The sequence below is a fragment of the Phyllostomus hastatus genome, unplaced genomic scaffold (assembly GCF_019186645.2).
Source record: "Phyllostomus hastatus isolate PE091 unplaced genomic scaffold, TTU_PhHast_1.1 phas_scaffold_1066, whole genome shotgun sequence".
NCBI lineage: Eukaryota > Metazoa > Chordata > Mammalia > Chiroptera > Phyllostomidae > Phyllostomus > Phyllostomus hastatus.
Window position 1 is genome coordinate 24,061,490 of NW_025334004.1, and position 26,415 is coordinate 24,087,904.

Genomic DNA, 26,415 nt, shown 5'->3' on the forward strand with positions numbered 1-26,415 from the left:
GAATGGAGGACATTTGCCGTGGGGTTTGGTGAACGGGGAGCCCGGTGAGCGGTGACTGCTGCAGGCATCCCTGACAGCTGAGCTTGCCAGTCACGCCTCCTCCTTGCCTCTGATTTCGAACTGTGGTGGCTATGTTGTGTTCTTCTACAAAATTGTATCCACTGATAAGAAAAGACTCCAATTCTTACAACAGTTAACTTGCTATTTAGTGAAGAAATGATTATGTCTCCTCACCCTCAACTGGTGGAACGTGCCACCATACAGTGAGGCGGTGGTGGGCGTGGAAGGGACGGGTGGGCCACCGCCGTGCTGTAAGTGTGGTCCGCGTGGGCGCCTTCTCCGGGCGCGCGTCCCCCACGCGGTCTGCTCTGTGTTGGGCTGGCTTGTTACCTTGCTGCTTTCTTGACTGTGTACTGCTGGGCGATAATCATCTGTAAATGGTTCATTAGCTATGATGATGGCTTTTGCTTTGTTTAATAACAAACTGTCAGGAGACCATCAGACCATGGTTAATGACACCATGTACTTTTCACTGGTGCCCATATCAAATTCCAGTTAGTCCTTTAAGGTTTTTCTAAAACTTTTTATTGTCTAAATGACCAGGTTGAAGTTTCTATCATGATTTGTCCTTTGGGGAAGAAAAAAAAAATCTCTCTCCCATTCCTTGTCAGAATTTCTTGGTTGCAAGACAAGTCCAACAGATGAGAGTAGCGGAGCCCTCAGATTGTGCTACATACACACTCTTTCCAACTCGACGGAGCAGGTGCCAGGGAATTACGATCAGAATATGTAGATATTTTAAAAACCTACTTTTCAAAATGGAGTGTCATAATGTTTCTTTCTTTGATTTGTAGTGGTTGGAATTGGAAGGGGAACAAAAATGTTGACCAGTATGTTGTCAGGGTCCAAGGTAAGAATACAGAAATAGTTCTGTGTTTCTTTTTTTTTTTCTTGAATATTTTTCTTAATGACCATGTGTTGGATTTTATCAATTAAAAATAAACTATATGAATTTGCAAGAGTGTCAATTCTGAGTGTTCACCACAATATCTATAATTAATGATATCTGAGAATTCAAATTTTGAAACTAAATTCAGAATTCAAGATTGAAAGGCAAAATTGACTTATAGAAACAAAACCTCTGCTGTGCCCCAAATTTTAAAAAATTATATCTGGCTTTTTCTGTAATTATATTTCTTGGATGAAAGGGAACTTATAGATCATAAATTCTATTGGCAGATTTTGTTAAACCTTGGATTTTTTATAGAAACAATACCATTTTGTAAAACATGCACTTTTCAGCGAAAGACATGCTTTCTTCATGGTTGCAAATGTTTGCTAAAGAAAAGAACTGGGCTTCTTTAAGGTGGTGAGCACTTTTTGAGGCTCTGGGAAGGAGAGAGAGGAGAGCTTATGCAGAAAGCGGGCGGCCCGACACCTGTGGCTTGCTTCGGGCGCTCAGTGAGCCGCCTGCAGGGGGGAACGGCAGGGTGAAGGGGCGCTGAAGCAAGACGTCAAAGCGGTTAACCTTTCTGGGCCTTTCCGTGTTTCCTTAGGAGACGTGATTTGATCCTCCCTAGGGTCTCTCCCAGCTCTAAGAGATAATGACGTCTGTATCCTAATTAGTGACTAGGTTATCATAGTTGGGCCTGGGGACCAGTGCAAATGCCTGTGGGAGGGAAATTCATATGTCGTTAGGTAGACAAGAATTTCAGCAAGTCCCTGGACTAAACTTTTTGTTTTAAAACTGTTGCTGTGAATGGGATATAAATAGCTGGTAAAGTGATTTTGTTTAAATTGTTTCTTTAAAAAAATTTGGTCAAAGACCATCAATTGTTTTTTTTTTAGTTCATTGCAGACTGATGACTTTTATGAAATATAATTAAAATGTTATGGCAGTGTCAGATTGCTGCATAAGTTTTAAACACCCTCATTTTCTGAAGTTCATCTTGTCGTGGATATTAGACCTTGGACCACACTTGAGTGGTGGTGGTCTTGATGCCCATGGGCAGCCTCCCGGGACTGCTGGCAGTGGGCTGAGGGCAGGGACCGGGAGGGGTCACTGGGGGAGACGGAGCCAGGCCCTGGGAATGGCACCTGGGAGCCGCAGCATGTGGCCAGACAATACCTTTGCAAGCTGCCCCAGGGCCGTGGCCAGCACATTGAGTTTCTCTGCACTTGTGTGTGCATCTATGAGGCCGCGCTGAATTTAGCTCATGTCTTCGGGCACTCTGCCCCTATGCAGAGGGCCTGGTCCTGGCTGCAGGTGCCCTGCCCTTCCCGCTGAGGCGGTCCTTGGCTCTGCCGCAAAGGCTGTGGGGTTCCCAGGGTTCCTTTACTTAGGCTGTTGCTTTGGTTGCTCTCTGCAGGCGGGCTCTGAGTGTGAGCCACTTGCTCCTTATCAGAACTAGGGTGTGGGGTGTGGGAAGTGCAGAGCTGACAGCGCCAGGGAGTCTGCCCCACACCCTAGGCAAGATGGCAGCCGGAGGAAGTCCTTACACTGAGCATGTGCAAGGCTAACAAGACACTAAAAGGGAAAAAGCTCTCCTACCCGCTTCCAGTGTCAGATTCGGGGTGGGAACAGGGGAAGGCAGGCACGTGCGAGGTAGAAGTTAAAGTGGGCAGGGGGAGGTGCTAGACCAGAGAGGCCTGCCAGTCTACCCCAGGGAGAGAAGGGATGGATTGGGAAGTGGACTCACTGGAGGGCACGAAGGTTTGGGAAGTTAATTGGTGGTTCTGAGAAAGCACCTGGCCTGTCCCATACTCAAAGCTAGTATGAATCCAGGGGAATGAACAAACACTCCCTCTCATTGTTTGCTGCTCGGGACCTGCACCCGAAAGTGCACTGGCCTGTCCTCTCCATGGACCATGTGACTGCCAAGTCACATGGCCCATGGCCTCCAGGAGGGAGTCTCTCTCGCTTGCTGACTTGGTGGCGTATTTGCCAGTGCATTCATGTGCTTTGTGGCCTGGGAGCACCGGACCTTGTGGGCCTAGAAACTGCATGGCCGATGGTGGCACCAGCTCCATACGCAGCCTGTGGGAGGGAGCCTGGGCTGGACGGCAGCTGGGAGCAAGTTAAGCTTCCTGCATGACCGCTTAGCAGCCACCTTGAGCTCCAAAGGACAGCACTTTAAAATGTAATGGGAACTCTTGAGCATTGCCTTTTGCTTTGGTCTTGCTGAGGATGCCGGGTTTTCTGTGGGTTTGCAGAGGAGCTGAGCTTTGAGACCGGGAGTCTCCCATTCCCCCAGGTCATTCAACATCCAAATAAAAACCTCTTTCCTTTCTCACCAGCCTCTGCCTCTAGAGTTTGCCTTTTAGTGGCAGCGGGCAGCTGAACCCCATTTTTGTTCACTAACAATCTGCATAAGCTTTTCTTAAAAAGCCCTGGAGAACATACTGCCTTTGATGTTACATTTTAGTGATCAGCTGACATAAAACCTGTGTCTTTTGGTTGGAACAGCTCTTAATGCCTTAGATAAATGGAAGAATAATTTCAGCGTGTCTTGCTCTGCAATCTTCACAATGCTGTTAAAAAGTCACAGAATATAAAAATTGTGTTAGAATGCATGAATTTGACTGTTTTACAGTAAACTTATACATTATGTTTAAATATAGGCACATGGAGTTTAGAATCTGTTTCTGATACATGTTTTTTTGCCTGTCGCTTAATATTTGTTTGTTAACTCCAAAATATAAGTTAATAGTAATTTTGATATAGGATAATGGATGATTTTTATTTTCTTTTTTTAACATGGTTTTGTATTTCCCAAAATCTTTACAATGAACAAATGACTTTTATAATAACAAAAAAAATACGGTTACATTAAGGAATTCGTTTGGGTTTTCCCAAGATACAGTATTTTGAGTTCATTGGAATATTTATTATCCATCCCTCCACCCTCAACCAGAAATGCACACAATACACACTGTATGTTATTGGGAGGTTTGACATGCAAATTCCAGGCATATTTTCAGAAACGTGATGACTGGAAATGTAAATACATTGTTGGCTCTGGCTTAAGCTTTATTTGTCACAAACCATTTCGTGTTCCTCTAGGAAAGCTGAATGTCATATAGTGAAATCACTAATCCTCAGTAACTTAAACAGAAGATCCTAGATGCATCTTATTACAAGAACCTAGTTCTTGGGTGCTTCACCTTTCAAAAATAGGATTATTACCTCATTAGCTATTTGTATTTTTTGTACTTTTAATTTTAGATTATGTATTTGTTGAAAAATTAAATTATTTAAATTTCACTTTTAACTGTTGAAGATTATATTTTTCTCAAAAGTAGTTAAATTTTTAAAAAATATTTCATTTATTTTATTTTTAGACAGAAGGGAAGGGAGGGAGAAAGAAAGGGAGAGAAACATGTGTGTAGATGCTTCTCATGTGCCCCCCTACTGGGGACCTGGCCTGCAACCCAGGCATGTGTCCTGACTGGGAATCAAACCAGTGACCCTTTGGTTCACAGGTCAGCACTCAATCTACTGAGACACACCAGCCAAGTCAAAAGTAGTTAAATTTTTAAAAATAGATCTTGTTTTTAGCATTGGAAGGAATCTTAGAGATCCTCTTATTTAGTGGCTTTCAAAACTTTTTGACCAAGACCCAGAGTAACAAATTCATTTTACATCATGATCCTACATCACATACATGCATAAAAACATTTTATTACACAATTTTAACCCTATGTACAATGCACTGATGATATTTTTCTCTGTGTGTGTGTGTGTGTGTGTGTGTTGCCTGCAGCCTCCTAACTGGGCGCAGACCCAGTGTTAGACCTAGTGTTTACTCTTCTTCCACTTCCTACTCTTACAGATACATTTTTATTTGCATCACAGAAAATTAGACTTACAGTATGTGTAGGGTGGAGTTAGCTGAAGAGCAGAAATGTTTCATTCTGGGATGGCAGATACTTGGTGTGCATGTTTCAGCAATATCACAGTCCACCCTTTCCTCACCATTCGGCCCTTAGTAGAGACACTGCCCATTGAACATGGCCTAACACTCTTCTCTGTTGAACCAAGAAACATCCCTAGAATCTTCAGCATCATGCTGCTTCACGCAACCACTTCAAAGTAAGGGGTGGGGTGCTGACCTTTTCCATAAAATCGGTAGGCCTTCAGGTTATTTTATGTCCGTTGTGAAGACCAGAGACTACTCAGACTGTGCAAGTCCTTTTTCCCCACTTCTTCCCTTTCAGATCAGGTGAGATTTAAGAAAGGAGCCTTTCTTTGTCTTCGTTTGCTTCCTCTTCTATCTTATGGAACGTTTTGCTCTACCAATGATCATACTTCTCTTTATTTACTTAATTACTATTATTTTAAATTAATTTTTTCCCATCACCATTTATCCCCCTGTGCCTTCTTCCACCTCCACCCACCTTTGCTTCCCCTACAGTGACCACACTGCTGTCCATTTCCATGAGTTCTTTCTATCTTTTTATTTTTCCTTTGTTTGCTATTTCTCTTGCCATTTATTTTTTTCACTGCATTATCCTTGGGGATTACATGGATAATGTGTATAGAAAGCATGTAAGTTTTCTGTACGGTGCCTTGTATACCAAAGTTGCTCAGAAAATGCTGTTGTTACTATTTCCAAGTATTTCATCCATCCCCAAATCTCTCCCCTGAATTCCATGCCTCTTGGATCTCTCTAAATGATGTCTCGTAGACACTTGTCGGAAATCTTGAATCCATCTAATTTCATTCCTTTCACTTCTATCTGTGATTTCTGGTAGCCTGGGCAAAACATGGTACTCATCAGAAACAGGAGGCATGCCAGTTCTCCAAGGGAGAGAGTTTCTCTGGACATTCAAGTCAGAAAGAAAGTTTTTAGAGCAAGACATATTGAGTGACAGATAGGTGGTGGTTCTCAAAAATAGTTTTGCAACAGATGGACATCTGCATAAAATGTAATTTAAGTAAAATGCTCGTGAGAGAAGTTAGGCAGTGTGTCCCTTTGGCCTACCTTGGAGAGTAGATTCCCTGGAAGAAGGCAGGGGTGCATAGTCCTCGACTGTCTTCCCTAAGTTACACTTACCGTGAGCCACTCACTGGGCAGAAGCTGGATGGCAGATATACTTGGAAGTAACAGACTTTGAAGAGGTTTTGGAATATTATCTTTATTTGCTTTCTATATTGCTGATTAAAGTTGGTTACTTCTGCATGTTTTAGAGATCAGATGAGCAGATGGAAGGGTTGCTGTCCTATTATGAAATCACTGAGGCCATGTAAAGACTTGACCTCCCATCTTCCAGATAGAAGGCTGCTCCCATATCTGTGTGGAGATACACCGTAGTACAGTAGTACCTGTAAGCAAAGCCAGCATTTGCTCCGGAAGCAGCTTTGTATCCCCTCCAATAGTTGAGCAAGTCTTATTGTTTAGGTACACAGACCTTTTCACCTTAGATGTGCTCAAAGGGCAGTAATGTACCCCAAGTGTACCCCAAGTGTGCAGTGGTATTTTCAGGGTAACCAGTCAGTGTCAACTCTGAAGTGTGACTTGAATAATGCTCCCGTGAAATGTAGCCAACGCTCCCAGATTTGAGCATATCTAATGCACTTTCTCCAGAGGTTACTGCCATTTGTGCCTTTTCTTTACATCCTCTTACTGTTCATACATTTCATATGTACTATGTTGAAAATTTTGAAGGACTTGTACTTATGAACTGTACAAAACTATTCTTTTAATGAAGACATTCAACGCCACATGTTTTCGGTTTGGTAGTTGTTTTTTTTTAATGTTCTTCCTCATTCTAAATAATATCCCTTTGTTTGTGAAACTGAATCACAAGCTTTCAAAATCAAACCAGAAAAAGCAGTGCCTAGTTGAGATGGAAATAATTATGTACACTTTCTGTAATGCAAACATTTTGTTTTCTCCAGGAGAGTACAGAAGGCAGTTTGTTCTTAAAGTTGTCCGGTGGCATTCAGGGAGTTGAGGATGAGGGAAGTAGAGAATACAGTAATATTAGTACCAGCGAGAAACCACAAGTCCCAACATACAGTTCAATGGAAACTTCTTTAAAAATTCTACAGGACCTCCGTTCGTTTTGTGGCAGTGGAATTATGTTGTCATGAATTCATTAAGAGAATTCATAATTTCCAGGTATACATCATGGGACATAAACAACTCTAAAACCCTGGTAGAATTTTGGCCAGTGAAAATACTTTACACCCCATAGGATAAAATGGTGGGATTGTGCGTATAAATTCCCATGTCTGTTTTCCTCTGTCTCATGACTCTTCGGTAGTAAGGCTTTGTGTCAGCTGAAGGCTTAACTCTCTGGGTAGAGTTTCCTAAGTAGTTTGTGGGTTATTGAGCATAATTGGAAGATAATTGGTGCCTAGCAAGGCACCAAGACAAGGGATAGCTGGAAATCAGGTATGACTTAGACCAGCGATTTTCAACTAATGTGCCACAAGACTTTTAAAACATGCAGCACCTAACTATTTAGTCAGGGACACTGAACTCTTTCCCCTCAGACTGTCAGATAAAAAAAATTACAACAGCCAACACAAACAATATTTGCTTGGTGTGAATGAACCAAAGTTACACCTATTTTTTTAATGTCAGATTGGCAAAAAGTATATTTCTTTTGGTGTGCTGCAGAGTGCTGGTAATTGGTTTTTGTGTGCCATGAGGTAAAAAAAAGGCTGAAAATCACTGACTTCGACCAGTGGTTCACACAGTGCAGTCCGGGGGCTCCGGGGGCTTTTTAGGGGGCCTTTCAAAGTCAAAACTATTGCCGTAGCCTTTGCTATTTCACTCGCAATCTTGTACTCAGTGGAGTTTTCCAGAGGTTACCTGATGAGCAAAGATATCATGGCTCTGACGGCTAAACGAATGTGTGTGTGTATTAGTGTTTTCACATTTTTCAGTTTTAATATGCAATAGAGTAAATATTAAAGAATTCATATGAAAAAAGAAATTGTGCCAGGGTTTCTCAATAACTTCCAGGTGTTGACAGGGTTCTGAAACTACAGTGTTTGCGAACTGCTGGTTTCGGTATTATTTTCCCTAACAAGAATCCAGCGTGTGGCCAGATTCAGCGTAACGGCAGAGTCTAGAATGACTTGAAACTTGGCAGGTACAATGTGGAGGTCCAAAACTATGGGGAAGTATGAAGAATTGTACGTGTAGGAACTTCTCTAGCATGGAGATGGAACTTTTCCATCTAGTAAGAAACTAGATGGAAAACGAGAACAACAATGCAAAATCCAATGTAACAGAGTTTATAATATGGCAAGATAAGGATCAGTGTGTAAAATGTACTTGGAAAATAATGAACATCTGCAGGTAATCACATGCCACGCAATATGACGTGAGAGCTCAGTGGGATAAACCACTGGGAAGAGGCATTGTTATCTGTTATCACCTTCACGCTGCCCCCTCTGCAGGTTACCTTTATTGATGTCTTATCCTGTCACACTGTAACCTTCTAGAGGCAGGGGACTCTTTAGTGCATGCCTTTGTATCAAAAGCATGTAGCCCTGGCTGGCATGGCTCAGTGGATTGAGCGCCAGCCTGCAAACCAAAGGGCTGCTGTTTCAATTCCCAGTCAGGGCACATGCCTGGGTTGCAGGCCAGATCCCCAGTAGGGGGCTCCCTAGAGGCAACTGTACATTGATGTTTCCCTCTCTTTCTCCCTTCTTTCCCCTCTCTAAAAATAAGTAAATAAAATCTTTAGAAAAATTTTAAAAAGAGCATGTAAAATAATACTTTGTATATTCACAGTCCTTAAGGAATGCGATCGAATGAATATACTAGTGAATGAGTGAACATATAATGTGGGTTTGATAATAGGCCTTCATTCTTTTTTGTAAGAAACTGGTGTTGAGCACCTACCCTTAACTATGCAGCGGGGTCCGAAGATGGGATGGGTTAACAGGCAGCTTTGAAGGAGGTTTGGGCCTCAGGGAAGAGAGGGGGCCCAAGGCCAGGACACCTGTAGTCCAGAGACTAACAAGCCTTGATTGCATACTTGGAAAGATTCCTCTTTAAAACGTGTTATATAGCAGAATAGCACAAATATCTGGACACAATATACTTCGTGATTGCATCGTGCTTTTCTTATGCAACTAGACAGATTGTTAAGACAAAAATCAGAGCACCGTTGCTTTACTGTTTCTTATGGGAATTCATTGTAACCAGATGAGTCACTCGAACCGCTGTTAGTGTGAATCACTTTACTTTTTGTTTTTGTTTTTTTTAATATACCAATAATAGTATTGTTTTTTATTGCTTACCAGGGCCAGGTACCGGTGTTGTAAACTCTGCCCCTTTTCAGGAGGCACTGCTGTTGTCCCCATTCTAAGGCAAAGGGCACAAGGCGCCAACGGGGGAGACTGACGTAACCCTCTCCGCCCCGGTGTGGAGCGAGGGTTCACAGACCCTGGAGTCTGTGCTCTGCCCACACGCCCGCGGCGCTTCTCCCCGAGGTCCGCTTCACCAAGGTCGATTGTTCCAAAAACAGGAGCAGGAGTGGGGCATTCTGGGTGACTTCTGTCAAGATTAATGAAAAACGTTTAAAGTTAATGGAAGTGCATTGGAACATTCCCTTCCGTATTGTGTTTGTAAAAAAAAAAAAAATCTGAGCAACATAATAGAAGGTGATTTCATAAAAGGGCACTGAGGCGGATATGAAATGTGTGCTTGCTTATGAGAATTTGAAGTTTTAATTTTTTTTTTTCCGCATTTTTGTCTCTGGTCCCTGGACTAGCATAATAAGCTTGTTATTAATAAACTATATGTGAACTTCCTTTTTAAAAAATTGCCCACCCAGCTACAGAGGCTATTTAATGGGAATTCTATTCCTTGCATTTGTCACAGTATTTCATGTGATGCTCCACTTAAAATTGAATTTGACCCGATGAAAGGAATATCAAGAAATTGTAGTACAGTGTGCCCTGGAATGAGTAGTGAAACACACCTCAGTTAACTGAGAGTGATCCAGTTCTTTATTTAGGAATAATGATGAGTTCTTTTCCCTTCAGAGAACTACATATTTAGCTTTTGTTTAAATGCATAATCAAATTAACAAAGACTTGTCTTGGTCTCTCACAAAAGAAGTAGTAAGCTGACTTATTTTGAAATCAACACTTAACTGTACCTGTGGTGAGATTGTTGAGTCTGGCGATGGCCATGCGTAGGCCTATTGTGCCGTGCTCCCCATCCGTAAGTACATGGGAACATTTCCCTGCAGAATCAGAGCTGGTTTTAGAGAGGTGTTTGCAGTAACAGTGTGTCTACAAGCCACGGCTACCTTTGGCTGCTGTGGGAGTTTGGGCACGTTCTCCAGTTTACACACGTGCTCCCCCCGACCACAAACGAACCGAGTGCCTGCTGTCTGTTCGCCTCCATCCTGTGCCGCGTGGGTGGTGCCCGTAAAACTCTGTGTGACTCTCAGGACCTGCACAACGGCTCTTCCTCACCTGCGGCCTGTGTCTCTCCCTTGTTGCTCTTCCTCCAGAGGTACATCGCCATCGGAGAGCTGGGGAAAGCTACCGACACGCTGGACTCGACGGGGAAAGTGACGGAAGAGAAACCTTACGGTACGAAGTTCGTCTAAAGTGCTCTCTTTTGACATTTAGGGAAAGATTCTGTGAGTTCCCTGCCCTGATACTACTAGTGCTTTTAGTTTTCAGGACATTTTTTACTTTAATAAGACCATAAATGATCTATCACGTTGTTTATCTGGTATGAGTTTGTTAATAAAGTTTCATTGTAATTGCCTCTTTTGCTATAGTCAGTTTTTATAGTGTTCAGAATTCTTTCAAATAATTCCCTTTCCAAAAGGCATTTGTGGCTGGGATTTAGGACATTTTTTTCCTAGTAAATGAGAAACAGAGAAACTCTCTTGTTAGATTTTACCCGTGTCTTGCAATTGTTTGTTTATTCATTTATTTATTTTAGAATCACTTCTTAGCTGCTGAAATAAATGTACCAGGTTTAATGTTTAAAACTAATCATGTCTCTTTGCTATTGGAGTACGTAAAAAGGTATGGCCAAGGGAAAGCTATTTCTCTGGAAATAAAGCAGAATCTTAGTTTTTCTACTACTCCTTTTATTTATTTATTTTTTACTATGTTAAGAAAGGATAGATAAATGAAATGGTCTCCTAGCAACTCTCCCAGTGCTCATGCTATTTATAATGAAGCAGGCTTGTACAGTCAGTTCACCTGCATTATCACGTCACCGACTGTGAACTGTGTGTAGGTTTTCTGTCTGCTTGTTGCTGTTCTGCCCGTGTTTCGTGGGATCACTTCTGGCCTTAGCTGCAGACGGTCCAGCACCCGGCCTCCCCGTGCTTTCGTGCTGCGTGACCTCCTTACACACTTTGTGTTGCCCCCGCACTGAGACTAGCCATTTCATCGTCCTTCACAGTGGCTTCACTCGGCCTGCTAATATTTATTTACATGTAGTTTACTGTTTTTCTTGATTAATCAAACAACATCATCCGAAGAGAAATCGCTGATTTATTTTGAGTCGTTTTAAAAATAAGTGTTGACTTATTCTTGATACTATTTTTATTAGGAAACATGTAGGCGACCCTCACTTAATGGAAACGCAACTGTAATCTCCAGCCAGAAGGTGTTTAAGAGTGAAGAAGCACAGGGTGGCAGGAGACTATCCGACTCCCAGAGTGCACTAAAGTGTACGGTGTCGGCACGTGTGCAGGTAGAAGGGTGGCGGAGAGGCAGACTTGGTGAGACTCGCTGGTTGGATGGCGCAGTGAGGGAGAGGACGTTGTCCGCCATGACCTGAGTCTGGGGTTTTAAAGCCGGTTACGCGGTGGTGCAGTTCGTTGAGTAGGGGATTCTAGACGAGGGTCAGGGTGGTGGAAATGCTTGAACGTGCCCTTCCTTCCTGCCCTGGGGCACTTTGGAATTTGGAAGCCTACTCTGTTGTGTGATGTGTAGCCTTATTTACTTGTCTTAGAGAACGCATCATTTGTTAAAATTATCTCATTAAAATGTTGGAGTAAGTTGTGGAGAAACTGAGGTTCTTTAAGCCTTAAAAGAGGAGAGCTCCCTACAGTTTATCGAATGGTATTTGTAGTTCCAGAAGGTGAGAGGTCAAAGAATTTTGCTGATTGTTATGACTTCTCTATGTGATTTCAGTAAATCAGCAAATGTTTATTATTTGCTATAGCAGGTACCACAGGGAAGTTAAATAAGTGTAAAACCCAGCCTGTGTCCTTATAGAACTTCTGTCTAACGGAGAGCTAGGACCTAGGTTCTCTACCCTCTGGGACCCAAAAACTGAGACCTATAACCAGTATTTTCTAATGCCTTCTTTACTCCCCAAATAAAATTCAAAGATACTCTAACCTACCTACATGTTTTTTTAAAAAATCACTAATATACAGTACATGGAATGTAAAGAAGGAATAAAAGTGATAATAAAAATGGCACATCAGTATGTAAATGCACAGATATTACTATACTGGAAGTCTTAATGGAGTAGTGAGATGTTTACACTTATTCATAAACCATTGTAAATGTCACAAGTACAAATGCAGACTGTTCAGACGTGTGTTGTATGACTTAGTACTGGAAAATTCAGTATATGGAAAAAGTGCAAAAAAACACTTTGTGTTTAAATGGAAAATGGAGTTAGGTTCTAGCTTCAGGTGGTTATAAACAGACTTTCACCCAGGTAAGTATCCGGCAGACATCCAAAGTCACACAGCATACAGGACAAGTCACTGTGCTGTGCCACCTGCCAAGGACAGGTGTCCGGCCCCAGCCCTTACATCATCGTAGGAATGAACAATGCCGTCCGTCATCGACCCGATGAGGACCACTGGGAAATGGGTGCAGCAGCCGAGGCAGTGTGCAGTGAGTGGCCAGTGCATGCTCCTAAGTCGTTTTGTTCTACCGAGACAGACACTGCCGTTAGCCATTGGGTCAGGTGGCGGAGAGGTAGCTCAGAGGAGTGAGGAAACGAGTCCGGCTCAGTGGAATTAAAAACCCAACCTTATTGACAGGTCCCTTCCTTTTATTCTCCTTCATAACACCGTCTGTTACTCCCGAGTAGTGGTTTTCCCCGTGTCTAACTGTGTGTTTGCGTTTCAGTCCCTGAATGGTGGGGCTGAGACCACGTCCCCCTTGGTCCTCACTGTCTTTTTGGTTTGTAGGACAGTGTGTGGCCTGTGGAATAAGACACTCACTCCGTGAATCGATTAGACAGGAGACAGAGGCTTTCTGGATAGGACGACTGCCGGAGACTCGCAGGAAGGGCAAAGCGCCTTCCTGCCCTGCTGCACTTCCCTTGTCCGCGTCTGTGCGGCATGAAGGGGTTGAGGCTCGGGGGCAGTTGCTAGTGTCTGTCGGGGCCGTGTCTTCACTGTGCCCGTCTGTCCTCCACTGGGCCCAGGACACTAGGACCGTGACTTTCTGGGCCGCCTTCGATGTGGGCCAGGCTTCTGGGAAGGCCTGGCTGCTCCTGAGATGGGAGCAGATCTTCCTCTCTCCTGTGGCTTTTTTATTGGGAGGCAGGAAAGGAAAAAGGAAAGTGGTCGCTCGTGCTAACCCTCTGTCCTCAACACCGCCTGCTCCTTAGTCCCAAGACAGGGTTCCACCGAGGTCTCTCGAATGGATGTTCTAATGTCAATGGGAGTGGCTTCTCTTGGACTCCGGCCTGGTTGCCCACACTCCCTGGTGGAAGTCGAGAAGTTGAACAGAGTTTCAAATTGTGATTTGAACAAATAGAGGACACGTCGGGGGCTCATGTGTAGCTGGGTATCCATTACCTTATGGTGCCTCTTGTTTGTATTTAAACCGCTTCATTATGAAGTATTACACAAATGAAGACAAGTGGAGAAAACGTACATCCGCAGCTCTGTGAACTATCCCAAGGCAAACTACCACCTAGTCACGGCACAGAAGGTTCCTGGAAACCCCCGAACGCCCTTTCCAGTCTCTGCTCCGGAGACGGCGGTTCTGACTTCCAGCGCTGCGGTGACAGTAGTGCAGTGAGTGCGGTGACAGTAGTGCGGTGAGTGCGGTGACAGTAGTGCGGTGAGTGCGGTGACAGTAGTGCAGTGAGTGCGGTGACAGTAGTGCAGTGAGTGCGGTGACAGTAGTGCAGTGAGTGTGGTGACAGTAGTGCGGTGAGTGCGGCAGTGCGGGTTAGCCGGTTTTTGAAGTTGGTAGAAATGCAGTGAAACAGTATGTTTCTGTGTCTCCCACAGGCACACACAGTTCGTCTGTTCATCTGTGTGAGAGGCATCTATTGTGTTACACGTATCAGTATTTTGGCCTTTCTTTATTGCTGTGTATTATGCTGTTGTGAGAATGTACCATATTGAGTGAAAAAAATACATATATATGAATGGGGTGTGTGTGTGTGTGTGTGTGTGTGTATTCACACACATACACTATTGTTGACAGACTACTTTTGGGCTGACTCCAGTTTGCAGTTTTATGAGTAAGGCTGCTCTGTGTATTTGGTATGTCTTTTCGGTAGAGATATGAACTTGTTTCTCTTGGATATAGTATATCCAAGTGTCATTGCCAAGTCATAGCATAAGTATATATGTTACTGCACTAGAAATTAGTAGTTTTTAAAGTGTTTGTATAACTTTTTTTTTTTTTTTTGCATTTCCACCAGCAATAAATGTGTTCTGCTGCACCCTTGGCAACATGTGGCAACAGTGTTTTTAATTATGGCTGTTCTGGAAATGCATAGTGGTATTTCATTGTGGTTTTAATTAGGTTATTAATGAAATTCAGCACTTGATTCATGTTTTTTGGCTCCTTAGCTATCTTCTGTTGTGTATTGTCCAGGTCCCTCGCTCATTTTTTTGATTTTGAGTTTTTCCTTTCCCTATTGAGTTGCCTTTTCTTTTTTGTAAAAATATTGATTTGTATAAAGATGTTAATATGCTCTGGATATGTTTGTTCTCTTTTTCTGGTTGTTATGTGTTGAGGATATTTTCTCCTACTCTGTGGCTTGTCTTTTTTCTATCTAAGAAGTTCTTAGGTTTAATTTTGTCCAATTTATCCAGTCCTTGATCACAAGTCAAGCCCTGGACAGACGTGAGTTTGTCTGGAACCTGTTTTGTTATGTGGGTCTGTCTCTCTGTCCTTGTGGTGAGACCGAACTATTGTAACTGTTGTAGTTTTAGAGTGAGGCCTGCTGTCTGAAAGAACAAGTCTTCCTTCCTGTTTCTACAGACTTTTTCTTCCGAGTTTTATCAAAGTAAGGATATTGCCTTCTCTGCCCAGTTTGCTGCTGTTGTCTTTTTATCATGAGCAGACATTGAATTTTTATCACACGTTTATTCTGTATCTATTGATTTTTCTCCTTACTTAAATATTAAACAAACTGTACTTTTCTGGAATAAGCCTAAGTCGATTATGGTATGCTATCCTTTATATAAATCATTGGATTTAGTTTGCTAATATTTAGTTTAGGATTTTTTCATCTTCGTCTCTGAGTGAAGATTACGCTGTAATTATTCTTTCTACATATAATGCCCTTGACTGTTTTGGAGTGGTTTTGATATCAAGGTTATGCTGACCTTATAAAGTGGGTTGGGGAACATTCTCTGTTTTCTATTCTTTGGCAGAATTGGTGTCAGATCAGCATCCTTTTTTCCCTCATGTTTGGTAGAATTTGCTAATAGACATTTGGACTTTGTGCTTTGTTAGGAAGGTGTGTAATCATGAGTTGGATTATTTACTGTGGAACTTACTTTTTTTAATCTCGTGTCACTCTTGATAATTTTTCCCCTTGTTCATTTTATCTAAATTTTCAAGCTTATGGTTATAAAGCTGTTTATAATAATTTTTCATGCCTGTTCTTTTTAGTTTGAAATACTATCAAACTTAAAGTTGCGAAAAGAGAGCTATATTTTTGTAGTTTTCAGTATACAGATCTTTAACTTCTTTTGATACTTATAATAGCACACTTTGCTGCTGTTTAAATGGGATTTTTAAAATTTTTAATTTCTGATAAGTTCATTTCTAGTATATAGAAATGGAGTTGATTTTTGTATATTGGTCTTTTGCCTTTAACTGTGCTAAACTCACTTATTAATTCTAGTCACTTTTGTGTAGATTTCTCATTAGGGTGGGTCTAAAGTAGACTGTTTTCCAGGTCTAGATTAGCACTGTTCCTGAGCAAGACTTCTCTGGGGTCTCTGTTGAATGCCTCAGGTATGCATCAGAGCTCCATTCCAGATGGTTGGAGTTGAAACATCTTTGGTGCCGGTTCTTTGGTTAATTTTGTGGCAGCTCAGTGTATATATGTACAGCTTGGAATTGAGCCAGGTCTCAACTGGAGCCCTGTGGGCATCTGTGTGGTTCTCTCACCTTCTAGCTGCTGCTGCTGCCCCAAGTCTGATTTCTGTTCAGTGGGATGCGGTGCTTTGTTTGGGCTCCCCGCCCTGCACCGCCGCTCAGAAAGCTCCTCCAAGCCAAAGCGAGCGACTGGGGCTCCGCCGTGGTCCTTTCCCTTCGCTCAGGGGCTGCTGCAGCGATTGCTGCCTGTAGCCTGTCTCGTGTTTATTGCATGTTTTCCAATTTAACGGCTGCTTGTGGTGGCAGGGCCCGTCCGGTCACCGCACTCCACCGTGGGTGAGCATGGTTTGTAATGCCGTCGTATGGTTTCTCCTGCGTAGTTAAGCACCAACTATCGTGGGAGTTCACCGGAAGAGTCAGTCAGTTTTAAGCAAGGAATGATGTGTAACGTGATCTTGTATAAATTAAATTTTTTGAGAACGACTTTATAAAATTAATTTCAAGTGAATACTGTTGTCTTGGTGATTTATTAATTTGCTAGTAAACCAAGAATAATTACCCAAATCCTATGGTACTTGTATCACACCTGTCTCTCTTACCAGTTGCACTTCTTTGGGCTGGTTATGGGGTATATTCGCTTCGGAGATGTTACTCTCTTTCTTCTTAAATCCTAGGGAGGTAAAATCTTTATTCTTATAGGGACAACTATTATTATTTGGATTGAGCTAATAACATGTTTAAATCTAGCCAGCATGCTCACTACATACTCATAGAGTGGTGAATATAATTCTCATTGATAACATTTATTATTTTACTTTTATTGTAAAATAACTTTCTGCGTAGGCTTGTTGTTTGGTGGTTCACCTATCAGGTGACTGACGGGCCAGGTCACTTCTACTGCCCGTTAGACCTTGAGGTCGGTTATTCCGCAGCAAATTGGATTCAGCAGGACCGCCTTGAGTGCCACCGCAGTTGTGGATGTGATAGAAGAAGAAGAGCTGTCTTTGCCTTTAAGGAGCTCAGGATTTCATTGTTAAAATGTGTGTGATTAATTGCAGAACGAACAGCACAACCCATAAACCCCTGAGATGTTAAGTCAGGGAAAGAGCCACTGGGGCGGAAGTAGAACTCGAAAGAGCACGTCTTGCCATCTTGGGGGGGGGCGCGGTTGGTGCCAGTGAAAGAGCTGTCGAAGCAGCACAAAGGAGACGCAGGCAGGGGTGTCAGTGGAGAGAGCGGCCTGGCGGGAGAAGGCTGTTTGGTCTCACTTCTAAAACGTGTTGCCAGATTGTGAACTATCGACGTTTTATCAACAATGACATTTCTTTTGGCTGTTGCCAGGATGGTGCCTAGATTTGGAAGTTTTGCATAACTGAGGTGCCACCAGTAATTATGTTTTAATGTTACAGTGGGGTAACATTTTTCATGAGAGGATCCTCCTCTGCATCATGAGCTGTATCTGTTTGAAAAACAGTGTGAACAGAACAGCCTTCTGAGGTCCGCCTTTCTGGAGCAGCTAGGTGCTGGAGAAATTCTTTTCACTTCTGCAGCTCTTCTCTGTTTGAGGCTGTAGTGGATTCTGGTCTTTTGTTCCCTTTCAGCTTGCAAGGATCAAGGTCACAGTGAGGGTAAGGCTGTCTTGCTGTGTTGATATTGAAATCTGGACACAGTATTCCCTGCTGTCCTTTAATTTTTATTCTGATGTTAGAACAGTAATTGGAAACATCATTTTTTGTTAATATTGTCCAAATAAATCAAATATAACATGTACATATCAGAAAAAGAAGTTTAAGCCCTGGCTGGCGTTGCTCAGTGGATTGAGCGTGGGCTGCGAACCAAAGTGTCGTAGGTTCGGTTCCCAGTCAGGCCACATGCCTGGGTAGTAGGCCACAGCCCCCAGCAACCGCACATTGATGTTTCTCTCTCTCTCTCTTTCTCCCTCCCTTCCCTCTCTAAAAATAAATAAGTAAAATCTTTAAAAAAAGAAGTTTAAATAAACTTCATACAAAGTGAAAAAGCAGCACTGTGACATCTTTCCATTTATATGACCTAAATTATAGAGTATTTCTATAATTTAGTTATTGAATGTGAAATATGTATAGTTGTCTGTGAGTATGAAAAATCCCAAATATCAAATTTCAGTGTGTTGTAATTTTCAGTTGCAGAAAATCGTAGAACTGTACGTTAATATAGCATTATTTTGCTTGAAAGAGTATCAAATAAGTTGAAAATGACTAAGTGACAGATACTGAAAGCTGTATTTATGTCTTCATTCAAATTGTCTAAAATCATTATTTACAAAATGTTTAGTAATCATGCTAAAATTCTTGCTATGTATATTATCTTTTTGCTCTGGCTTATTTTTGAGGCAAAAGACATCCAGTGGAGTGTGTTCATTTAAAAGAACAGGAAAACTGCAAGAACAGTGAGGGGGTACAGATGAATGCAGCTGTACTTGGGGACAAAATTCAGTGTGAATGTGTCACATTTATACTGTACCATAGAAAAGTTTTGAAACCTCTTCAGTAAAATTTTAAATGTGTTTAATACTTGATCACCTTCAATACTGCATTAAGTTATTTATATTTGATGCCTGGAGAAGCTTAGAGAATAACTTACGGGTTTTTTCCTACTCTCTGTTCACTTCATTTTTGATGCCTGCAGGACCATTTCTGTGGCTAATGCAGCATCTTCTACGGTCTTCTAAAGGCCATTAGTAAGAATCAACTAAATGCAACAGGATTTCATGGACCTCAATGCAGAGAATTGAATCACTTTTATTGGAGAAAAAATGGAAGCAGAGGAAATTTGGTCTTAATGTTAGACAAGATAAGACTGAGTGCTCCTTTTATCTCATGAATGTCTGTATATTATTAAATACATGTACTTCTGTGGTTGTTTGAGTGTCACTTTTTTTTGTTCATTTTTGGCAGATAAAATAACACAAGAAGATATTGAAGGCATTTTACAGAAATTCACTGGGAATATAATGCAGGTGCCTCCCCTGTAAGTTTAAGTATCGAATTTGACTAAATGTTTAATTTTATTTTCCAGCAGATAGTATCGCTTTAATGAAGGAAATGCCTCCTTTTTATGTAAGGTGAGGCAGGTTTTAAATTTGACCTAGCGAATGATCAGGTAAAGATGAGCCCGATTTGGACGGGATGCCAGGCTTCCGACACTCTCCCGGAGGCAGCGATGTGATGTCCTCTGTGCCGGGACATCGCCACAGCCTGGTATCTCTGCTCTTCTGTGTTCACCCGTTTTTCCGATTCTGTCTACAGACCAGGGCAGTTTGGAAGCATAACGGTGGCACTTCCCAGAATGCTCTGCAGGACCCAGTCCAGCCCGGTGCAGGTGTCCACGTTGTGATTCGGAGTCCAGTTAGTTGGTCCTTCCTTTCCGGTCTTGAGACCATTCCTTTTGGGATCAGAATCTTAGGCTTCACAATTCTCTGAATCAGATGAGAGTTAATAACTTATTAAAAGCATAATAAAATGGATTTACCACATTTTTTCATGCACATTACTATTTCAAGCAGATTTTCATGCACATTTTTTAAAAGATGACTGAATGTCTATATGTTGGGTCAGGATAAGTTACTGACAACTCTTTTTAAATGTAGTATTTATTTTGTTTATAAAAATATTGGTTTTTTTTATACTGAAATAGCTATGGGAAAGCGTCTCTTCAAATTGTTGCCTCCAAGGTAAAGGTTTAAAAATTTTAGCAGGAGATGAATAAACATGATTTTGGATCATTAGTGTTAAAATAAATGAAACATTTTTACTTATTTATAAGAACTGTTTTAGAATTTTCTCTGTGATTGTTCCAAGGATGTTGTGGTCTAATAAAATTTTATCACATGAAGCTAAGATCTGCTGAGTAGATTATTTGCTTATTTGCTTTTCACAATCACTTTGGTAACTTTTCAATGAAAATGAATATTATTAGAGCGGAAGTTGTCTCAAGGAGCTACAGCCGAGATCCTCATGACCAGAGGCCCTGGGCCCTTAACCCAGGGTGTGGTCCACTGAAGACACGAATAGCCACCTCTAGGGAGACAGACAGTCAAAGAGTAAAATTGACAGGATGGCTCCTCAGGGCCAGACTGAGCTCTGTGCGCTCAGAGGTGCTTAGGAACTCGGTTCCTGGCGCCACTGTGGAGCAGGTTCAAAGGAGCAACTCACGCATTTTTTAGAAGGATTTGCCATGAGAAGGGCGGGTGGTCGTCGCTTCCTTGCTGCAACCTGGAATCATTCTGCCGTTCTTCCTTAATTCTTCTCCCCCTCTCTGATCTTGTAAGCTATTCTGCGTTAAAGAAAGATGGACAGAGACTTTCAACCTTGATGAAGAGAGGTGAAGCAGTGGAAGCAAAGCCCGCCAGGCCAGTCACTGTGTACAGCCTCTCCCTGCAGAGATTCCAGCCACCGTTTTTTACATTAGGTGAGGCGGAGAAACTCAAAATCGTTTGTGTTTACAAGGTGCCTTTAGTTTTGTATTTGGCTACGTATGTATAGTTTTAATGGCTCTCTTAGAGAGTTTTAAAATTCATATTTAAGGGAAGGTTGGCTTTGTTACTACTTTCTGGTAACACATTGAATGAGAATACCTCCAGCTGGAGGTTCGGACACGCCTTTCTAAACAGGCTGAGGTTTTATACCTTAGGCCTCAATGGAGAAAAGTGGGTAAGGAGTATATATTTTAAAAAATTTTGTATTTTATTATCTTATGGATACTTGTTCCCTCATTTTGGCTTGTATCTGGTAGTTCACATTCAGTTTTAAAATTCATACTGCTTTGTATTCTTAAAACAAAGCATTTTTTTGTCTTTTTGGATAAGAAGTCTAGGAGTGGAGTGATTCTTTTTCCCCAGCCTTCTTTGTTACCTGCAAGTTAGTGTTAAGGATCATGAAAATATGGAAATAGTGCATAAGGCAGAAATGTATGCATGGATATCGTGTAAATTTTAGTTCAGGTTATCAATATGAATTCATCCAAATTTAAAAGCCAAAAATTTTGTTTTGGTTGTTTGGAAATTTTATGACCTACCTACAAAAAGTAGTCGCTGAAGCCTCAGACATACAAGAGCTGTAGTTCCTCTGAGTCCTTAGGCTTCCTTAGGCTGATCCTCTCTTAATTTCATGTTTCCCCAAACCTTTTCTGCTAAACTTTGTTCCTTTGGCATATTATCTAATGTATATAAAGTTCCTGTAGAGTATGGTTTTTATACAGTTGAAAAAAAAAGAAGTCACTCCTTTTCTTTAGTTTCCTGGTTCTAAAAAGTTTGACAAATAAGGAGAGAAACACAATAAAACATATTTTGTCCCATTCCATGAAAACGCAGCAGCTGGATTGGCACAGTAGATATTACCTATCAAAGTAAGAAACACTGGGATTTTTCCGATTGCATCTTATTTAATCGGCAAATACTTTATTTTGCTCACTGGAAGGTGTGATAGGCCAAAAGAGTGGTCTTTTCACCCGAGTCAGGTAGAGTGCCTGAGTGTCGGCCTCTGTTTGATCCTGGTGTTCATTTCCTGTCTCAGCTGTGGCCCCGCCCCAGAGCTGATGGAAGAAAAAAAAAACTATTAAAATCCCCAGGTAGTAAGTTTTCATCGATTCCCTTAAATGCCTTCATGTGTATGATATGAGCAGAAACGGCCGGGTGTAGTCCTTTGTGCAGAGAGTCCGGGTGTCCTCTGGGTGAACGGACGTAACCCAGGGGCCCTGCGCTCACCAATAAACGTGCGCCACGCTTTGGGAAGGAGACGTTCAGCAACGCGTTTCCTTTTGGAACATGGTGCAATTTTACTTACTTTATGATTTCCTTAGGAATATTTCTAAGAGAACATTTAAGTCTGCTGAGCTCTCCATGAAGTATATTACCTCAAACGTAATTCCTGTCCCCCAAAAGGGTTTTTTGCTTGTATTGGTTGAGTGTACAAATCTGGAAGTATTTTTAAAAATCTACAGCTCATGATAGCAAACCTGAGATGCCTAGCCACTTAAAACCCATTAAATGAGTAAGGTGTCAAAATTTGAAAATAACCTTTTTAGATCTTCAGCTCACGAGAGCAAAGATGAGATTTCCGATTAAAAACTCCTAAACGAGCAAGGCGGAAGTGTCGGAGGGGCAGGACTTGCCAGTTCATTCAGAATGTGTTCGCGAGCCTCTGTTGTTTGCTTTGCCCGTGCTCTGGCTTTTCAGTCTCACAAACACATATGCTGCGGGATGAATAATTTATGTTGTAGCGCATAAATATTTTATCACCCGATTGTTTGCATAGTGCATTTTCACATTTGTTTAGAGGCACCATTTCTATGTAAAGTGGATTTCATGGGAGGTTGGCAGTTCACCCTGTCATTGTTCACGTTCCAGATGTTGAATGCGGAGGAGGCTTTTATATCAGAAGCTTGGTCAGTGACATTGGCAAAGGTAAGCGTAAAGATGAATTACGAGTTATTATTTAGAGAGTCCTACTCCTTTTTTTGATGAGAAGAGGGAATTGGCTCCTTGTCACAGCTCTGAGCACTGGCCTCGCGAGGGGCGCTCCTGCCGCCTGCAGCTGCGGAAGCATCGCAGGTTTGCGGCAGACAGTTGCCAGCGTCAGCAGCTGCCGTGGAAGGCTCGCCGTGGGAGAGCGGGGAGAGGAACAGGAGACGAACCTGGGAGTAATGAAGGGAGGACCGACATTTTTCTCAAGCACAAAATATGTGTACCAAAGTAGGGGTCAGAAAAAAGAGATTTTTCTTTCCAAAAGTTACTTTCATTGGTACGAGTCAAATCTTTTAAAAACTGGAAGCCGTGGTCTGACCACGAGCCAGAGAGCTGCAGCCCTGGCCCCAGCACTGGCTGGCAGTCGTGACACTGCACGGGTCACATTAGCTCAGCTGCCAAGTGGGAGTAATGGTTACCTCGTGGGGTTGCTTTGGGAGGTAAATGAAAAAGTGTGTGTGAGTTCCTTGTAGACTTGAAAGCAGCTCATAAGGTGAGTTATTAAATACTATTTTGCTCTTTAATCATTTCTTAATCTCAAGGCTCTTGGTTCTCGTATTGAATTATTGCAGTGTTACATTTGGAGTGATTTTGAGAGGTCTGAATCAGGTTCCTCTGTCATTTGACAAATTACAAACTGCTGTATACCGAGTCATTTATCGTGTGGGTTTCCTTTTCACCTGTGCTGCCGTAGCGCTCTCGTCCTGCGCCAATGTGCTGGAACTGACCCGGACCAAGCAGGGGCCGTTCACGCTGGAGGAGCACGCGCTTCCCGAGGACAGGTGGACAATCGATGCCATCGCGCAGTCCCTGGAGCACTGCTCGTCCCTGCTCCCAGCCGAGCTGGCACTTAAAAAACCGAAACCCGAGGAGTCTAATGACCACGTTCTGAGCTGTGAATATATAACTCTAAATGAGAAGAAGGGAGAAGACGATGTAATTAAGACGTGTTAAGATGGGCGTGGGTCCTCATTTCTCAGTGGACAGTCAAATCCTGTGTACACAAGCTACTGGCAAAGGACAAATAGCTACTCCTTTTTTTTTTGCATGAAGAAAAATGCCCATCATTTACCGTTTCTGCAGTGCACAGTTTATCTGCTGCACATTGCGAATAGCCTTGCAGTTGTTCAGCTCTTCAGCGTACTGTGGAGTGTTCTTTTAGGATATTATTATGTTGTTAGATTGGATACGGGAAAAACTACTTGCTCATTTTGATCTTGCTTCAAAGTCTTTTCCTGTGAAAAAGCTGAACACATTTTCTAATCAAAGTAAAAAGACATATGAGCTACGTGTTTCTTCGGCCTCAAAAAAGTTAATGTAAATTAGTGTTACTTTGCCTTTATTCTGGCTGTCTGGTAGCTCTGTTTTATTGAAATTCTTTAACTTCAATATATTTGAAAAGGCTGTTATTTAACTCCTTGTGTTTTGGAGAGTTTGTGGTTATTAAGAACATTTCTTTGATACGGCTGCATTCCTTTGGTAATAGCTGTGTTTGTTTAGATCTTGCACACTAATAAACTTGTATAATAAATATTTTTAATTGAACCAAACTTTTGCTGTTACCACTAAAGGGGTGTAAAATGCAAGACTTAGTGCACCTCTACCGTTAGTGCAAAGGACGGCCCAGTGGCTTGTATTTCGGCAGCTATGAGATCTTCAAATATTTTCCACACTGTCAACCACCCTGTACCAAGTTGCTAAATAACAATTTTTTACAAGTAAGCTAAAGAATGTGTCTTCAATTAAACATTTCTTTATTCTTTAGTATTTATTTTACCTTTTTTAGGGCATTGATTTTTGGTTTGCTCTTTCAAAGGATATTTATAGACTCTGAGATCGCCCCTGTGCATTTCCAGCTGATCTTTTCATCTCTAAATGTTTAAAAACAGTTCATCTCCAACATTTTCATTCAGATGGCCTACTGAACATTTTCTCTTCCTGGTTAACATAATTTTGAAAGCATAGTCACATTACAAAATGGTAAATTTCATATGTAGTGAGTGCTTCATATTTTTGTTATGGGAAAGTGATCTGTTGTGCATCATCCTGTCTGTAGACATGTTTGTCCTTCCTTTATTCAATAAATGTAGTTTCGAAAGGAAGAATCATTAACATTTTCATAACATAGGAGCTTTTAGATTTTCATGAACTACATTTCTTTTAGCTGGTTGTCTCCTTGCAATCCCTACCTTGAAAAAACATTACTATGAAAACCAACATGATTTTATTTATGGTTTACTCAGTATAGAAAGTTACATGCTTCAGTAGAGCATTTTCGTCCCATTGGCAACATATTCAAAGAGAAAATGCTGAAAGCAATTCTTAGTATGACACAGGAAAGGATAAGGGAAAGAGTTTGGCATCTTGAGGGATTAACATCAAATGCCAAACCAAGTTGAAATTTCGAAGTTTACAATTTCCCTTGTTCACAGCTGCTGCCCTGCAGGCTATGCCAACCCAAAGTGGCGGTAGTGGCTGCTTGTGCCCTGCAATTGTGCAGGGTGGAGCGTGTCTTCATGCATCGCCAGCCAAAGTCCAAACAGAGGGGTATTTAGGTCGTAGAAAACAACTGGGGCATTTCTACTTGACATCGCAACTTAAAAAATTGACGTAAATAATGTATTAATGGAGAAGAGTAGAGATTATTTGACTAGACAAGTGACTTTTTAAAATAGTAGCCAAATCTTTTTCTTTTTATTGCTGAAATTCTTGCTATGTATATTCTCTTTTTGCCCTGAGGACACTGAAAAAAATTTTCCCAAATGGAAAAATTACCCATAATCCTCACCATCCTGGTACAGTGACTTCAGAACTTTACTTTTGTAGTAATATTTTCCTTTTGTTTACATAATTATGGTCTTAAGACACCTATGTTTTTTAATTGGCTTTTTCTGATGTAATTAGTTTGATAATTATTATTTTAATTATATTACTTCATATTCAGTTTATTTAAACTATTTCCTTATTACTGAACACAAGTTATTTTCCATTTTATTGGGATGAATTCCTGAGAGTGAGACTATTAAGTGGGATATATGAACAATTTTATGGTTCTTAATATGTTGGCCTTATTGCTTTCCCAAAGCGCTGTAACATTTGACTGTCACTATTTGAGTTTTATCAGTTCACTGAAAGTTTACAGTTCGGGTGGGGGTATGATATGTCGTTGTTGCTAATTCAGTAAGTGTCAGAGAGTTTAAAATTGCTCTGCTTTGCTTTTGTGTAATTTGCATGTATTTTGTCCATTTATGTAAATAAATGTCTTACGGTTTCTTGATACATTTGTATGAGTTATTTATGCAGGAAATACTTGGTAGAAGTATTTTCATGGCCTTTCTCTTTTTTCACTTTCAGTTACATTTTTTTATTCTTGCTAACTGAATTGGCTAACTAATTTCAATAATTCTTCACCTTTTACAGTTGTCAGATTTATGACTATGAATATTTAAAATTTGTTTAAGATATTATTCATAGCTCTCATAATCAGCTAAAACTGATCAAGAGGCTCTCAAAATTTTAAGACTCATCCAGAAACAAATTAGTTTTCTCCCAAGAGTCTAGTATTTAAGTACCAACTTTTTTTTTTTTCATTTTAATCAAAATGTTAAAGAAATAAATATCTGTTCCTTATATATTCCTAGGCCTACAA

The 26,415-nt window shown here is 41.3% G+C and overlaps 1 protein-coding gene across 1 annotated transcript in view; it reads left to right on the forward strand.

Annotated features, from left to right (window-relative positions):
* TRUB1 (TruB pseudouridine synthase family member 1) overlaps positions 1–26,045 on the forward strand; it is a 37,194-nt gene extending 11,149 nt beyond the window's left edge. Inside the window, exons 3-8 of the mRNA XM_045854682.1 lie at positions 855–910; positions 10,489–10,570; positions 19,201–19,273; positions 20,574–20,713; positions 22,650–22,706; positions 23,461–26,045. Coding sequence (XP_045710638.1) covers positions 855–910; positions 10,489–10,570; positions 19,201–19,273; positions 20,574–20,713; positions 22,650–22,706; positions 23,461–23,720 — 668 coding nt within the window. The 3' untranslated portion in view covers positions 23,721–26,045. The remainder of the gene's footprint in view (positions 1–854; positions 911–10,488; positions 10,571–19,200; positions 19,274–20,573; positions 20,714–22,649; positions 22,707–23,460) is intronic.
* The last annotated feature ends 370 nt before the right edge of the window (positions 26,046–26,415 follow it).